The sequence below is a fragment of the Ranitomeya imitator genome, chromosome 5 (genome assembly GCF_032444005.1).
Source record: "Ranitomeya imitator isolate aRanImi1 chromosome 5, aRanImi1.pri, whole genome shotgun sequence".
In the NCBI taxonomy this organism is placed as follows: domain Eukaryota; kingdom Metazoa; phylum Chordata; class Amphibia; order Anura; family Dendrobatidae; genus Ranitomeya; species Ranitomeya imitator.
The window spans coordinates 436,069,087-436,088,020 of record NC_091286.1 but is presented as its reverse complement, the minus strand read 5'-3'; the positions used below and the strand labels follow the sequence as shown (position 1 = coordinate 436,088,020).

Genomic DNA, 18,934 nt, shown 5'->3' with positions numbered 1-18,934 from the left:
TTTTATATAGCGCTAACTTATTCTGCAGTGCTTTACAGATTGCACACATTATCATCATTGTTCCCGATGGGGCTCACACTGTAACCCCGGAAATGCTCGCCTAGCATCGTGAGCACTGCGATGCTTGGGCAAGCTCTGAGCACTTCCAAGCATGCTCGCTCATCACTAATACTAATCATAATATGTGAAAATGAAAAAAAAATGTCTTATACTCACCTCACCTCACCTCTTCAACCCAATGCTTCTCATTATCACCCAGTTGGTCTTTGCTGCTTCTTTAAATCGCTACCTATTGCACTAAAATCTCCAGGTTTCTCACCCTATGCTCGAACTCCCAACTGTGGTGGTGCCCTTGAGTGTTCTGCACACGTTCACGCAATTTCACAGCATAAGTGATATCATGAGCTATCGAATGACTCTCTCCTTTCCTCATGTATGCCACAATTAACGGTGTCAATAATTTATTTCTCTTTCTACATTTCAATGGCCTTTTACAATTATGAAATGGCAGGAGATAAGTGGATTACATAAGATCTGCCTTTTGTTGAATTTAGATTTTTGTATAGTAGGAGTAAATTATTTTCTCATCTCTGGTTATTGCAGGTTACCATCCATTTACCCTTAACCCATTATCTACCAATGTCCTATTTTGGGACGCCTAATCTTTAGCTTCTAGCAACTAAGATTTTATAATTTTTATAATTAGGTCCAATTTTTTGTGTTGTGTTTGTAAAACGAATGTTTTCAAAATAGGAAATCACGTCATTGTCATTTTTAATTGAATATTGGGACGCCCTTTTCTGAAAAATCCGTACTTGTAAAAATTTTAATTTGGCAAATAATGGGTTAATAAGATAGTCTTAATGTTAATGTAAAATTGATTTCAGCCGATGTTTGTATTAATGAGTTTAAAAGTGGTTCAGTACAGTCATTGGAGATCATCAAGTGTTATAGAGGACGTCTTTTCTGAACAATTAAAACAATTGTAGGATTCTGTTTCACAAACAGATTCATGGCAAATTTGATTGTTTTAAAAAATCAGTGAAGCTGGTAAATTCAAATTTCAAAAGATGTACTCATCTCTGAAAAATGAATACAATTACTGAAACATTTTTTTCTTCATAATTTCAATTTAGAAAACATGGTAATTTAAGCAAAACAATAAAATATAATTTACTTTAATTTAAAATAGTACTTTTGATTTTGTGTGTGTCCTGTACTTTCTACTCATGATTTGATGTTTCATCTGTTATTTAAATTTCTCTTACAAAAATCTATTCAGCTATTTAGCTCAAGATTTGAGCTTTCTTTTGATACTGTAATAAGTACATTGTTGCCATAAAGTAACATGTTAATTCTGCATTTGTGAAAATTTTCAATAAATACATAGCTATAAAGAAAAGAAAAGGATAATCGGACTTTGATATGTAAACATGTTTTATAATATAATTAGTTTGCTTACTGTAAGTGTTATCTGTAATTTGTATGTAACCCCTTCTCATGTACAGCACCATAGAATCAATGGTGCTATATAAATAAATAATAATAATAATAATATTTATGTATTGTCTAGGATTCAATACCGCAAAAGGAGATCTAGTAAGAGCCATTCTATATAACAAACCAATGAGTGTTAAACTGCATAGAGAGGCCATTAGATTTCTCATGGTACTTGTGGCTTTTGCTATATTTGGAGTTTTTTACACTGCAGCTGTGCACAAGAAGAATGGGGTGAGTTAGTATGTATCATAAGAACAGTATGACAGTATTTAGTCCTTCTTATTGGTGCTATTTAAATTTGGCTATGTTTATATGGTTTTTAGTTGGTTAGTCATTTTCACACAAAAGATGAAGATGCCATCATAGACAGAATAACAATATAAAAGATAAAGGCCGGGACAACAATATATGATATTGCTTCTTTGTTTAGCAAAGTGCAAAGCTATCGATGCTCCCTAACCAGATATCTTTGTGAAAATATCATGTCTTCTTCTGTGTGCACTGTTACTGCATAAACAATACCAAGGCATCTGACTTCAAATAGGGATAATTTTTAGACCGTTTATACAATATAAGTATCTTACGATGTCTGAAACTGCAGTGTGTGGTTAAATGGGTTGCCAGTTACCAACACTTACCATTCATTTTCCATTTGCCAGTTAGGTTGATGTCTTTGTGATATTAAAAACTGTTTCAGCATACTCCAAGAAGAATTCAGGGTGTTATAGATATAATCGAGGCATTTAATTAAATAAAATTAATCACATACTTGATTGCAAATCAAATTTTTTAGAAAAATTTGGTGAAGTGCAGATCTGCTCACCATCTCTAAAACAGTCAAGCGGTAGATTATGTTCATGAAGGCTTGCATTATTAGAGTATTGCTACATTCAACAGATTATTTAAATGGTCATCACAGGGAATTAGGAAATACCAATAAAGATGAATGAGACATCTGCTGAAATCTCTGCCAGATATGAAAATATAATTAATAGGGTTGTCCAGCATCTTTCAATTGTACACCAGGTACTGAGAGACACAGCTGATGTTGAGCCCAGTGTGCATACCTGTTATGAACTTGTTGTCTTAATTAAATTAGTAGAATAGAAAAGGACAATACTTGCCAGGTGTGCATGTTACCTGTTAAGGATGTGATAGTTTCCATATGAGCAGTGTCTTTCAGTACCTGATATGGATGTTGTAGGTGGTGGATAACTGTTTTAAGGTGCAATCTTGCAATCTACACCTATCTTCTTTTTCATTTATTTCTTTGAAATGTTTGTTACCAAATCATTTTTTGAAACATATTTGTGTTTTTTTGTGTAACAATGTATCAAAATACATCAAATTATGTTACTAAAAACACTTGCATTGCTTTCCCAGGCCAGTGTTCATGACATTGTACTAATGTCATTTTTGATGCTAACTGTTGCGGTTAATGCAGCCCTTCCTGCATCAATTACAATTTGTCTCCTGTGCGGTCAAACAAGGCTAAAAAAACAGAACATCTTCTGTATTAGTCCTCAGCGGATCAATTTAGCTGGGCAGCTAAATCTTGTGTGTTTTGATAAAGTAAGTTCCATTTGGTTTATCCATTTTAGTGGCTCCTTGATGATAATTGTTCTAAGTATCTATGCAATACTGAGCACAATTACGATATTACAAAGGATGCAAAATAAACAACATATTGTATAACTGGGGATTGGGTAGCTGGCTGACTTAGCCCCACTCTCCACAGAGAAGGCAGACATGTTTTATTATTTAATCAGTGATTATATGATCCCAAATACACAAGCTACAGTTACAGGAGAAATCTGCAATAAAAATATTGTAGTAATATGTTCAAATGCCAAACAAAGATATTTGTGACCTTATTTGTGGCACTGTGCACAATCAGATAAAAAAAACAACAAGCAAATAAATAAACAAAATAAAACTAATGAAATATACCACTAATCCAAATCGCTGTATGTGGCCCTGCCTCCACTGAAAAAATATGTCAAATACATAAAAATTATTTCTTTAGAAAATGCAATACAATGTAAAACATCTTTCAACAGTCTTTTGTGGTCATCAAAAAATAAAAAATGGCTTATGGTCATGTATAGGCATTCCTCATGTTGGGATCTACATATTTGTAATTATGGAAACAGGAACACATGGGCTACTTGCACAGTGAACAAGTCTGTATGATCATGTACACACACCACCAAGAAACCTGAAGACACAAAAGAGAATAGTAAAACCAAAAACACTCAGTTTGAAAAAATGTTGCAGTAATCCGCAAGTGCTAGTAAAAGATGTAAAAAACAGGGTATTTGGTTGATACGTTTTTTGCAAAAAATGTATACTAAGCTGCTCTACCAATCTTCACGGTATACCCTTATCAGAGCAGTCCTAACTAATGTATGCAATCCCTATCTGATGTATTTAAAAACCTGATCATCTGTATATAACCTGTGTGAACAGGGTTCAGAGAGGAAAAATCCATGTGTGCATACAGGGTAGAACAGCTTTTGTGCAGATAGCCCAAGAGGAGTGGTGGAACTCCCCAGTCTTGTAGACACAAGAGAACAATTATGGAAACAGGAACACATGGGCTACTTGCACAGTGAACAAGTCTGTATGATCAATACAAATATTGTAGTAATATGTTCAAATGCCAAACAAAGATATTTGTGACCTTATTTGTGGCACTGTGCACAATCAGATTAAAAAAACAACAAGCAAATAAATAAACAAAATAAAACTAATGAAATATACCACTAATCCAAATCGCTGTATGTGGCCCTGCCTCCACTGAAAAAATATGTCAAATACATAAAAATTATTTCTTTAGAAAATGCAATACAATGTAAAACATCTTTCAACAGTCTTTTGTGGTCATCAAAAAATAAAAAATGGCTTATGGTCATGTATAGGCATTCCTCATGTTGGGATCTACATACAGTGGGGCAAAAAAGTATTTAGTCAGTCAGCAATAGTGCAAGTTCCACCACTTAAAAAGATGAGAGGCGTCTGTAATTTACATCATAGGTAGACCTCAACTATGGGAGACAAACTGAGAAAAAAAAATCCAGAAAATCACATTGTCTGTTTTTTTTAACATTTTATTTGCATATTATGGTGGAAAATAAGTATTTGGTCAGAAACAAAATTTCATCTCAATACTTTGTAATATATCCTTTGTTGGCAATGACAGAGGTCAAAAGTTTTCTGTAAGTCTTCACAAGGTTGCCACACACTGTTGTTGGTATGTTGGCCCATTCCCCCATGCAGATCTCCTCTAGAGCAGTGATGTTTTTGGCTTTTCGCTTGGCAACACGGACTTTCAACTCCCTCCAAAGGTTTTCTATAGGGTTGAGATCTGGAGACTGGCTAGGCCACTCCAGGACCTTGAAATGCTTCTTACGAAGCCACTCCTTCGTTGCCCTGGCGGCGTGCTTTGGATCATTGTCATGTTGAAAGACCCAGCCACGTTTCATCTTCAATGCCCTTGCTGATGGAAGGAGGTTTGCACTCAAAATCTCACGATACATGGCCCCATTCATTCTTTCATGTACCCGGATCAGTCATCCTGGCCCCTTTGCAGAGAAACAGCCCCAAAGCATGATGTTTCCACCACCATGCTTTACAGTAGGTATGGTGTTTGATGGATGCAACTCAGTATTCTTTTTCCTCCAAACACGACAAGTTGTGTTTCTACCAAACAGTTCCAGTTTGGTTTCATCAGACCATAGGACATTCTCCCAAAACTCCTCTGGATCATCCAAATGCTCTCTAGCAAACTTCAGACGGGCCCGGACATGTACTGGCTTAAGCTGTGGGACACGTCTGGCACTGCAGGATCTGAGTCCATGGTGGCATAGTGTGTTACTTATGGTAGGCCTTGTTACATTGGTCCCAGCTCTCTGCAGTTCATTCACTAGGTCCCCCCGCGTGGTTCTGGGATTTTTGCTCACCGTTCTTGTGATCATTCTGACCCCACGGGGTGGGATTTTGCGTGGAGCCCCAGATCGAGGGAGATTATCAGTGGTCTTGTATGTCTTCCATTTTCTAATTATTGCTCCCACTGTTGATTTCTTCACTCCAAGCTGGTTGGCTATTGCAGATTCAGTCTTCCCAGCCTGGTGCAGGGCTACAATTTTGTTTCTGGTGTCCTTTGACAGCTCTTTGGTCTTCACCATAGTGGAGTTTGGAGTCAGACTGTTTGAGGGTGCGCACAGGTGTCTTTTTATACTGATAACAAGTTTAAACAGGTGCCATTACTACAGGTAATGAGTGGAGGAAAGAGGAGACTCTTAAAGAAGAAGTTACAGGTCTGTGAGAGCCAGAAATCTTGATTGTTTGTTTCTGACCAAATACTTATTTTCCACCATAATATGCAAAAAAATTGATAAAAAAACAGACAATGTGATTTTCTGGATTTTTTTTTCTCAGTTTGTCTCCCATAGTTGAGGTCTACCTATGATGTAAATTACAGACGCCTCTCATCTTTTTAAGTGGTGGAACTTGCACTATTGCTGACTGACTAAATACTTTTTTGCCCCACTGTATTTGTAATTAAGGAAACAGGAACACATGGGCTACTTGCACAGTGAACAAGTCTGTATGATCATGTTCACACACCACCAAGAAACCTGAAGACACAAAAGAGAATAGTAAAACCAAAAACACTCAGTTTGAAAAAATGTATAGGCATTCCTCATGTTGGGATCTACATATTTGTAATTAAGTTGGAACAGGGTTAGCAATAACAAAAAACCTAATACGCAATCGCATGACGACCTCTCCAGTCACCCTGCCAGCCACTGTCCAATCCTCGTCTTACTGCTGTAGCACACTGCATATTAGTCTAACTGATTGTAAATAGGTTTTGGGCTTGGAAAACCCTTATTATGAAGTTGATATAGAATACGTGCTGCCCGACAATGTCTGCTTTATTGCAGCCGTGTATGTTTTAATCTGATACACTGTGATGTTTTAGCGAAAACATACTTTCAAAAGCTGTGTGTTTTGGATGACTAGTCTCTCCCCAGAGGTGTATCTAGATTTTCCAGCACATGGGGCAAGAATTCAGTTTGCCCTCCACCAAGCAGTTTGAGTAGTTATGTGACCAATCATTCAAATGTAAATTGCACACATAAATTCATGGGTCTGCTAACTGCTCTCCCTAATTCTTTCATTGGTCAGTGAAAACGGAGAGAAGTAGGGAAAAAAAATTAGTTGCCGCATGACCGTAAGTATGAAAATCGCATATGATTGAAGTGGTCATGTGATAGCTGCTGGAACTAGAAAGCAGACCTGAATCTTAACAGTAAGTTAACATTCTGTTAGGATTGGCATGTGCTTCATTTTATAATTAAAGGGCTTGTCAAGGTTTGATATATGTCTGCAGTCATTCTTGGTGACAGCAGGTTTCTGATTACTCACAGCTAGTGTTGAGCATTCCGATACTGCAAGTATCGGGTATCGGCCGATATTTGCTGTATCGGAATTCCGATACCGAGTTCCGATATTTTCGCGATATCGGAAATCGGAATCGGAAGTGTTCCCAGTCATCTTCGGCGTGTGCGGTGCATATGGTTCCCAGGGACTGAAGGAGAGAAAACTCTCCTTCAGACCCTGGGATCCATATTCATGTAAAAAATAAAGAATAAAAATAAAAAATATGGCTATACTCACCCCTCCGACAAACCCTGGCTCTCAGCGGTGCAACCGGCAGCCTCCGTTCCTAAGAATGCAGTGAGTGAAGGACCTTCAATGACGTCGTGGTCACGTGAGCGGTCAGGTGACCGGTCACCTGAACACGACGTCATCGAAGGTCCTTCACTCACTGCATTCTTAGGAATGGAGGCAGACGCTTGCAGCGCTGAGAGCCAGGGTCCACCAGAGGGGTGAGTATATCCATATTTTTTATTTTTGTTCTTTATTTTTTACATGAATATGGATCCCAGGGCCTGAAGGAGAGTTTCCTCTCCTTCAGACCCTGGGAACCATCCAGGATAGCTTCCAATACTTGTATCCCATTGACTTGCATTGGTATCGGGTATCGGTATCGGAGATATCCGATATGTTTTGGATATCGGCCGATCCCATCCGATAGCGATACCTTTGAGTATCGGAAGGTATCGCTCAACACTACTCACAACGCATGCACACTTTTAGAATTCTCCCTTGCCAGTTGAAGAGTGGATGGTCATTGGGCATGTGAGCACAAGTATGCAATTTATGGCCACATAGACATGTCCGGCCTTGCTCAATTCATTTTCATTGAGCGAGGCCTTGCATGGGTAGTTAGCATGTGACCGCATGTCTGCATATTACATACTTGTCGTTTCATGATTTCACCCTCTCACCACCAGTACCAGAGAATCTTGACAAGCGTGCACATCATGCTGTGAGAATTCAGAAATCTGCAGTCACGTAGAATGACTGTTGACTCATCACAAACTTGGACAACCCTTTTAATGCTCCTAGCATAAATAAAAATATAATATCCCTTAACTTGTCAGATGGCACAACACTTTATTAACATAGCCATGTATCACGTAATGTTACAAGTTATGTATTGTTACATGTGTACAGTATCATAACCAAAAACAGCACAATAATTGATCACAAGAACCACCATTAGTACATAAATACATCACTAGCACCCACATCAGTATAGAAACACAGCATCACGACACTAATCAGTAGAGAAATACATCACCAGAACCAACATCAGTACAGAAATTCATAATCAAAACTACCAGCAGTACAGGAATACATCTGTATAACCTCCATCAGTTCAGAAACACATCATGAAAACCCTTGTCATCAGTACAGAAATAGATGACAAGAAACACCATCATTGCAGGAATACATCACTAAGACCACCATAAATACATGAATTCAGCATTAAAATCCCTATCAGTTTATGCTTCATCAATTGTAATGTCAAGTCAGAGCCATGTACATTTGTAGCAAATGAAACTACAACTTCCAGTATATTCTTAGCAATGGTAAGGAGATACTTGGAGTTGTTGCTATTAGTCATAATCAGACTGACGACCATACAGAAACCACAGTACTAATGAGAATTAGTCAGTACCACAAATAAATATTTACATCCAGGTACCTTATAGATGATGTTGTCTCTGATTGGAGTCATTCTCTTTCTTTTCTTAATTTTGTCCAGCCCCCAAGATAACTTTCCACATCCAAGCTCATCTCTGCAGACTTTCATCTTCTCCAGTCTTGTGTATCACAACCCTCAAAAGTCTCCTGTCACACCCCCCTCCCCATACTTTTTCTGCATTCATCCACCTTATTCCATATATTGTCGGTAGCCATCCGCTTTTGCTCCCAATAATGTGTCCGCACCCATCCCTCATGCTTCATACTGTGTCTGCATACATTTCCCTAGTGCTACCCATACTGTGTCCCCAACAATCCCATCCCTCATACCCATATTTTCCTTGAATTTCCCAACTCTCACTTCCCATACTGTGTCCATGCCCATCCCCTTTCACTCCCCCTACTGTATCTGCACCCATCCCCTCACTCCCCAAACTGTGTCCTCAAATTTACCCCTTCTTTCCCCATACTATGTATGCACCCATTAGTCCCCCTTGCTCCTCATTCTGTGTTTGTACCCATCCCACCCCTTTGCTCCCCATATGTGTCTGCACCCATCCGGGATTGGGATTGGAGAAGATCTGCAGAATTATACTTGTCATTCAAGACTAGTCATTTGAAATACATAGTCCTTTGCTGACTTTTCAAAGTATGTTAACTTTGAACTGCCACAGTGTTTCAGGGGAAAAAAATACACAACTACAATAATGTAGCCTATCTGATTCATGCTGCACAAACTAAGAGGCAGCATGAATCCCATGTCAGGTTTTTTTAGTGATCGAAGAGGTATATATTTTCTAGGTGAAAACATGTTTGATTGCTGCTATACCTCATAAAAGTTATTTTATTGTCCATAATAGCTTTGATAAAGGTAGTTAAGATCCAGCATTGGAACTATTAAAAATCAACACTTTCTTGGATCAACATTAGCCCCTTTACCCCTAAGGGTGGTTTGCACGTTAGCGAACGGGCCAATTTTTACAATTCTGACCACTGTCCATTTATGAAGTTATAACTCTGGAACGCTTCAAAGGATCCTTGTGATTCTGACAAGGTTTTCTCATGACATATTGTACTTTATGATAGTGGTAAAAATTCTTTGATATTACTTGCATTTATTTGTGAAAAAAATGGAAATTTGGAGAAAATTTCGAAAATTTTGCATTTTTCCAACTTTGCATTTTCATGCTCTTAAATCACAGAGGTATGTTACACAAACTACTTAATAAGTAACATTTTCCTCATGTCTACTTTACATCAGTACAATTTTGGAAAAAAAATTTTGTTAGGGAGTTATAAGTGTTAAAATTTGACCAGCGATTTCTCATTTTTACTACAAAACCAAGGAGATATCCAATATGCAAGCAAGATACACAGTAAGATGCCTAGTGCAAACAGTTGAGCGCCCCCCGAGGAAGCAACACATGCGAAACGCGCGTCGGGGCTCCCCTCTCCCCACACGGCAGCAGGTTGGTACTCTATATGTGTACCTCTCTATGTGCATTATGTAGGTATAGCATAGGCTTCATCTACCTGTATGTATGGGACTTTCCCTTTATGCTTGAACCTGTATCATCAGCCCGAGTATAGTATATGCCACATTATATACATCCAGCACATATTATGCACTGTATAGATAGCATTTAGCCTTTATCATGCACCTTATGGATAGCATTGCAATATACAATTGTTTGCACTAGGCACTTTATTGTGTATCCTGGTCGCTTATTGGGTATTTCCCTGCATTGGAACTTTATTCTGAATGTATTAATATACAACTGTTTGCACTAGGCATCTTACTGTGTATCTTGCTTGCATATTGGATATCTCCTTGCATTGGCACTTTATTTGAGAGTATTCATTATATGATCTATGTCTCAGTTACTTTTACGCTAATTTGATCTTAATTTGTACATTATGTAACTCAGCATTCCATGTATGATATTGTGCACTCTTTGATATCAGTATAGGTGTCCATGACTTTGGAACAGATCTATTTGCTTTATATATGTGCCTTTTGCTTCGTGTGTGGCACTAGTGTCGCCTCTTCTATTTTGATTTATTGCATCCCATTACTTGATTTTATCTATGTATCTTTTTGTATTCTAGTTATATGGTTCTATTAATAAATTGTTATAGTTTAGCTCTTTGTGTCCATTTTTCATTCGGGTTTTCTAGTTGTTATATGATGGCGGAGCATTTAACTCCGATGCCCTTTTTGTAGGTTTAATTAACTCATTTTTACTACACCTTATTTTTTGAGGGACCACATCACATTTGAAGTAACTTTGAGGGATCTATATGATAGGAAATATCAAAAAGTGACATCATTCTAAAAACTGCACCTCTCAAGGTGCTCAAAACCACATTTAAGAAGTTTTTTAACCCTTCAGGTGCTTCACAGGAATTTTTGAAATGTTTACAAAAAATGAACATTTAGGTTTTTTTTACACAAAAAAATTACTTCATATACAATTTGTTTAATTTTACCAAGGGTAACAGGAGAAATTGGACCATAATAGTTGTTGTACTATTTATCCTGAGTACGCTGATACCCCATATGTTTGGGTAAACCACTGTTTGGGCGCATGGCAGAGCTCGGATGGGAAGGAGCGCCATTTGACTTTTCAGTGCAAAATTGGATTGAATTGAGATAGGACGCCATGTCGCATTTGGAGAGCCCCTGATGTGGCGAAACAGTGGAAAACCCCCACAAGTGACACCATTTTGGAAAGTAGACCCCCTAAGGAACTTATCTAGATGTGTGGTAAGCACTTTGAACCCCCCAGTGCTTCACAGAAGTTTATAATGTAGAGCCATAAAAATAAAAAAAAATCATATTTGTTTCGCAAAAATCATATTTTCATCCCCAATTTTTTATTTTCCCAAGGGTAACAGGAGAATTTGGACCCCAAACGTTGTTGTGCAATTTGTCCAGAGTACGCTGATACCCCATATGTGGGGGTAAACCACTGTTTGGGCACACGGCAGAGCTCGGAAAGGAAGGAGCACTGTTTTACTTTTTTAACACAGAATTGGCTGGAATTGAGACCGGACATCATGTTACATTTGCAGAGAGATGTGCCTAAACACTGGATACCCCCCAATTCTATCTGCGACCCTAACCCAACACACCACTAACCCTAATCCAAACCATAACCACACCCCTAACTCCAACACACCCCTAACCCAAACACACCCCTAACCCTAATCCCAACCCTAACAGTAACCCCAACCACACTCCTAACCTGAACACACCCCTAACCCTAATCCCAACCCCAACACACCCCTAATCCTAATCCTAACCTCAACCATAAATATAACCACTCCCCTAACCCTGACACACCCCTAACCCAACCGTACACGTAATTCAAACCCTAACCTCAACTCTGGCACCAATCCTAACTTTAGCCCCAACCCTAACTTTAGCACCAACACTAACCCTAATTTTAACCCCAACCCTAACCCTAACTTTAACCCCAACCCTAACCCTAATGGGAAAATGGAAATAAATAATTTTTTTTATTTTATTATTTTTTCCCTAACTAAGGGGGTGATAAAGGGCGGTTTGATTTACTATTTTATAGCAGGTTTTTATAGCGGATTTTTGTTTGGCAGCTGTCATACATAAAAAGACGCTTTTTATTGAAAAACATAGTTTTTGCGTCTCCACATTTTGAGAGCTGTTATTTTTCCATATTTTGGTCCACAGAGTCATGTGAGGTCTTTTTTTTTTGCCGACGAGTTGACGTTTTTATTGGTACCATTTTCGGGCACATTAAATTTTTTGATCGCTTTTTATTCTGATTTTTCTTAGGCAGAATGAACAAAAACCAGCAATTCCTGAATTTCTTTTGGGGGGGAGCGTTTATACCGTTCCGTGTTTGGTAAAATTGATAAAGCAGTTTTACTCTTCAGGTCAGTACGATCACAGCCATACCTCAATTATATCTTTTTTTTGTTTTGGCGCTTTTGTACTATAAAAACTATTTAATATAAAAAATAATTGTTTTTTGCATCCTTTATTCTGAGAGCTATAACCTTATTTTTTCGCTGATGGTGGTGTATGGTGGCTCGTTTTTCGCTGGACAATATGGTGTTTGCAGCTGTGTCATGGATATTTATATCCGTCTTTTTGATCACGCGGTATTCCACTTTTTGTTCGGCGGTATGATGATAAAGCATTGTTTTTTGCCTGGGTTTTTTTTTACGGTGTTCTCTGAAGGGGTTAACTAGTGGGACAGATTTATAGGTCGGGTCGTTACGGATGCGGTGATACTAAATATGTGTACTTTTATTGTTTGTTTGTTTTTTTATTTACATAAAAAAATTACATAAAGAAATTTATTTATTAGAATACTATTTTTTTCTTTATTTAGGATTTTTTAAATAAATATTTTTACACAGTGTTTTTTTAACTTTTTTACTTAGTCCCAGGGTGGGACATCACTATAAATTGTCAGATGGCGGCTGATCGCATATGATGTACTATCCTGTCGATGGTCATACGGGCCCGTGTAACCTCGACGGGATAGTACTTCGGATGTCAGAAAGGAGTTAAAAAAACAATAAAACATGCCATGCAGAGAACATGAAACACCTGATGGATTTTGGACAGTGATATCCTTAGTCATAGGTATTTCTATGACTAAGGACATCATTGTCCAAAATGAGTCAGGTGTTTCATGTCCCCCATGATGTGTTTTATTTTGCAATCTTTATCCAATAAACTTTTGAATTGTAATAGTTCCGGTCCTGAATCTCAACTATTTTTACACTGGTTGCTTACTTGGGATGCCTTCATTTTGGACAATTCTGAATCCATGGACTTTTTGCTATATTTGGTGATCTGATTGGGCTTTTTTCCCTTTTGATTGCTCAATAGTTACAGTGATAGTAGATCTAAGGTAGATCTTGGCCATTTTACCACAGGATCTTATGTTGATCTATCAATAGCTCGGTAGAATCTATAGTTCCAGATGCGGTGTCCGAAATAGGGATGCTAAATTATGCCTGTATTACTTGTCTGAAAGTGGCCTTGGAGTCAAGATGTTTACTGCATTTGAATAAAATGTTTCAATTAATTTCTATATAGACTGGCACTTTGACAGAAGACATCTTGGATTTGTATGGTGTTCTTCCTTGTGAGAAAAGATGGTAAGTTTTAGGCAGTATAACAACTGTAAAGTGTTTGTCTGCCAGGAGTGAAAGCTCAATCAGTGGCCAATGCAAACAGTCAATCATTCAATAGCAATAATCTGCACTCTCCTTCTTTAAAGGGAAACTGTCAGCAGGATTGTGAACAGTAACCTACAGATAGTGTCAGGTCAGCGCCATTATACTGATTAAAATGATACCTTGGTTGATAAAATCCATCTTGTGGTTGTTGTTTAATCTTTATTTTCAGTTTTGAGTTAATGATATGCTCATGCTCCGCGGCGACCTGTGTGGGGAGAGAGATCTTTATGTGGTGCTCTGATTAGGTATTCATCACTATAACTCCCTCAGTGACCTGCCCCCTAGTTTACGTAATGAATATTATATGTACAGTACATATTGAAAAAAACACCCTTCTGCAGGTAGGCGTCAGCCAGGAGCTGCACCTGAGCTGCAGCATAATCTCATATGTACTGTGTATATAATTAATATGTTTGAGATTCTCCTGATATTAAAAAAAAAATCCATTTGAAAATGGTGCCCAAATGCCAATAACTGCTGTTGTGCAGGTGCCGCGATCCCATCTTGGAGGAGGATTTTTTTCCCTTCTCTATCAAGATGATGCCACCGGTGCCTGCACAATAGCAGCTATTGGCGATTTGATATTTTCAAATGGATTCTTTTGGAATATCAGGAAAACCTCAAACATATTGTCTGCATTACACTTTTTTTTCAATATGTATTGTGACGTAGCAATCAGTAAGACAGTTGCGGTGCACTCACTTAGCAGCAATATTTAAACAAACAGCAACCGTTTCTCAATTACATAAGTCCATGCCTGGTTTTTTACTCCTCCGTAAACCACGGTAGGCCATGTGAACATTACAGAACCAACATATAGTCCATGTCAGTTGCTGTTGCATTCGCACTGTCCAATACCTGATGTCTGTCAGTTCACAATTTTCCCAGGCTCTGAGTTACATGCTTAAAAGATTCTCAGGTTTCCCAGCCTGGCTTCGCATAGGTCCTGTAAGTAGTCAAAACCCTCATTGCTTCCTGGACTTCCAGAAGCTCCAGCCAGCTCCAGTCTCAAAGATGACCATCTTTCTCCATGTGGTGCAACCAGGAAACATATAGGACCTTTCTGACCCCACAGGAACACACCCCTGGGAGATATGTGGTTAACCAGTACCGCCCATCACTTTCTGGTTAACCCTTAAATCCAGCTCTTAACTAATATACAAGTTAGTGGGAAAATAAGACCCAGCAACCTGTCATGGATGCAGATCACAGCAGACCTCTGTCTGTGCGATACATACTTGTCTGTCAGTATACAACTAGTTGGTACATCACAGTATACATGTAATATTCATTACGTAAATAAAGGGACATGTCACTGAAGGAACAGTGAGCTGTCAGCAGTCTTCTTTAAGAATAGCTAAGCAGAGCACCACATGAAGACCCCCCACTGGCCGCCTAGAAGCATGGGCATATCATTAACTCAAATCTGAAGCTAAAGATAAAACAACAGCCACAAGACATATTTCATCAACTAAGGTATCATTTTCATCAGTATGCTAGTGCCTACCTGACACTGTATGTTCCTGTACATAATCGTGCTGACAGGCTCCTTTTAAGCAAGCCCCAGGGGACCCCTTATTCTGCCTAACCCTTGCTCTCCCTATGGTGTCTGCAGTGTTTACAATTTTTTAATACACTCATCTTTTTTTCTCAAAAATCTTAAACTTAAAATGAATATTAATTAAACTATGTTATGTGCTTCATCATACATTTTTAGCTTTCAGGATATCAAATTTTTCACTTCTGATAACCTATGCTGGTGTCCAATACTTCAAGCAATGACAAGTTGTCACTCAATTATCACATTGGATGGAAAATTACTAGGAGATCCATTGGACTTGAAGATGTTTGATGGAACAGGTTGGGTAAGCTACATGTTTAAAAAAAGTTTATATTTTATTATAAGAATATGCCATTCTGCTATATTATTATACACCCATCTACAACTCAAATTCCCCAAAATTTGTTTTCTTTACATCTTACACAGGTTAGATGTATAGAAAACAAGAATGCAATTAATCAAAATTTCTTATTTCCATATTTTATTTACAACAGAACATAAAAAATCAGAAGTTGAAAGTTAGACATTTTTTTCCTTTTCATTTGAAAAAAAGTTAACATATTTAGAAATTGATGGCAACAATACATTTAAAAAAGTTGGCAGTCAATTTACTTGAAAATTACATGATTGTATATAAAAAAGCATGTTGGAGCAGCAGAGGTGGCCAGAGGTTCACCAATCTTTGAAAACTGAGTGGAAAACAGACAGAGTGACTCACAAGTAAATGGGTATGATGGGAATAACCCTTGATTAATAAAGCTGAATTTAATATATTGAACAGGAAATTGAAGATTACAAGGTAAAAATCAGAGAAAATGACCCATATAAAGGCTGCACAATGGTGAAACCTGGACCTTCTGCTGCAAAGGCAAGTTAATTATATTTTCCTTATGTTATTTTCAGTATAGTTTTCTGAAAAAGTTTAACATATTATACGTCGTCCTCTCTATGCTTTTAATCTTTAATCTCATGTGTATTTAAGGTATGGTTCAACCTTTAAAAGTAACGATAAAAACAGCCCAGCCTGGTATAAAGTAAAATTATTTAAAAAATAAAAGATACACACCGCTCAATATCCTGCAATGCCCAGGTTTCCCTCAGTGCATCTGTACATTGTGTAAACAGATGGCTATGTGGCGACTACAGCAAATCATTTTTCACCACTGTAGCCAGTGATTGGCTGCAAAAGTCATATGCTAATCATCAACAAAAATCAGACCCAGACATCATTAGAAAGGACCTAGAGGATCAGTAAAACATACATACATTTTTTCATTATACACCATGCTTGGGATTTTTCTTGTATTTTAATTTAAAGGGGTATACTGAACATTAATATTAAATGTATTTTAAAGACCAAGCCTATTTTGGCATTAAAGATCACCCATCATCATCTATAAAAAAAAGTTATTTGGCATAGCAGCACCAACCAGGAGACTATTATATCCTCTGTCCCTAAGGTCAGACACCAGGAAAAGTGGCATCAATAGACCCAATAATTGCAGTACAAAAAAAAATTGAAAAAAAAATGATGTGGGTTCCCCTGTATTCTTCATAACCAGCCAGGCAAAACTAAAAGCTGTGGGCTGTAACCCTCAGCTGTCAGCATTACTAAGGCTGGTTATCAAGAAGAGATGAGTCACCATCCTGTTTATTTAATTATTTAAATAAATAATTAAAAAAAAAAAACTGTGTGTGATCAACCCTATTTTTGACAACGAGCCAAGCTAAAGCTGACAGCTGGGGGCTTTTATTCTCAGGCTGGTATGGGGTCATGCATATTGGCTAATCCAGCTTAAAAATAGCAGCCTGCAGCTGCTCAGAAATGGTGCATCTTTTAGATGGCGGTGGCAAGTGAGATTCATATTTGTGGGGTTGATGTCACCTGTGTATTGTCCGGTGACATCAAGCCCACGGCTTAGTAATGGAGATGCGTTTATAAGATGCCTCTCCATTACTAATCTTATAGTTTTATTGTATAAAAAAAACACACTCAGAATAAAGTCCTTTATTTGAAATAATGACACAGACTCCTTTATTAACTCTAAATAAACCATACTCACATTATCGCTTAGTCCACTGAAGCCAATGTCCCCTGTTAATTAAATAAAATAATAAACAATATTCCTCACATGTCCGAAGTGAAGAGATAATCCATAATGTCCCACGACGATCCTGATGACTGCTAGCGTGTCAGCTGGTGACACACTAGCAGGAGCATGTAATCACTCCTGCAGTGTGTATCGCAGAGCTGCGGTGATAAAGTTCACCTGAATTCATCAATAGATGAACTCCGATGATCTCACAGCATCTCTGTTGTGTGATAGCTCTTTCAGAAGATGTGACTGCTCTACAAATGATCCAAATTGATGTGGGACAATATGGATTACAGCGTATAGGTGAAGGATATGGTGGTGTATTATTTTTTCTCTTTTCTATGTGACAAAGGCATCGGGGATTAGGGGTTTAAAGGAGTACAGTTGCTACAGAAAATATTCAGACCCCTTTAAATATTTCACTCTTTGTTTCATTGCAGCCATTTGGTAAATTCAAAAAAGTTCATTTTTTTCTCATTAATGTACACTCTGCACCACATCTTGACTGAAGAAAAACCCAGAAATGAAGAAATTTTTGCAAGTTTATTTAAAAATGAAAATTGAAATTTCACATGGTAATAAGTATTAAGACCCTTTGCTCAATATTGAGTAGAAGCACCCTTTTGAGCTAGTACAGCCATGAGTCTTCTTGGGAATGATGCAAGAAGTTTTTCACACCAGGATTTGGGGATCCTCTGCCATTCTTCCTTGCAGATCCTCTCCAGTTCCGTCAGGTTGGAAGGTGAACGGTGGTGAACAGCCGTTTTTAGGTCTCTCTAGGGATGCTCAATTGGGCTTAGGTCAGGGCTCTGGCTGGGCCAATAAAGAATGGTAACAGAGTTGTTCTGAAGCCACTTATTTGTTAGTTTAGCTGTGTGCTTAGAGTCATTGTTTTGTTGGAAGGTGAACTGTTATAGAACTGCAACACAAAACTAGGGTAGAAGGGAGAAAACTGACCCTGCACTATGACTAGGCTGATACCCTACGATGGAGTGGGTGACCCTCCTTGCAAATAGACCCACCGACGATCCTAGGATAATTTCAAGTGAAGACCTTAAGGGGGATACTAAGACCTCTTTCACACTTACATCTTTTTCCTCCCGTCAAAATCCATTGATTTTTGAAAAACAGGATCCTGCTAATTTTTCTGCAGGATCCTGTTTTTTCCCTTAGACTTGTATTAGCGATGGATTGTGACGGATGGCCATGCGTTTCATCTGTCATGCACTGGATCCGTTGGAAATTAGCATCCGTCGGGCGGAGAAAACGTTCAGAGGAACATTTTTTTGCACGTCAGAAAATCGCTCAGCGACGGGTCCTGTGCTGTCCATCGTTGGCTATAATGGAAGCCTAAGGACGCAGGATCCATCGCTGACCATCAAACACAGGAATCCAGTGACGTATCCCGTTTTTTCAT

General features: G+C 38.1%; 1 protein-coding gene across 1 annotated transcript in view; it reads left to right on the top strand.

The window, feature by feature from the left end:
* Nucleotides 1-18,934, top strand: part of LOC138638116 (probable cation-transporting ATPase 13A4) — a 542,444-nt gene that overhangs the window by 276,444 nt on the left and 247,066 nt on the right. Inside the window, exons 11-15 of the mRNA XM_069727138.1 lie at nucleotides 1,574-1,731; nucleotides 2,884-3,072; nucleotides 13,718-13,779; nucleotides 15,578-15,725; nucleotides 16,203-16,289. Coding sequence (XP_069583239.1) covers nucleotides 1,574-1,731; nucleotides 2,884-3,072; nucleotides 13,718-13,779; nucleotides 15,578-15,725; nucleotides 16,203-16,289 — 644 coding nt within the window. The remainder of the gene's footprint in view (nucleotides 1-1,573; nucleotides 1,732-2,883; nucleotides 3,073-13,717; nucleotides 13,780-15,577; nucleotides 15,726-16,202; nucleotides 16,290-18,934) is intronic.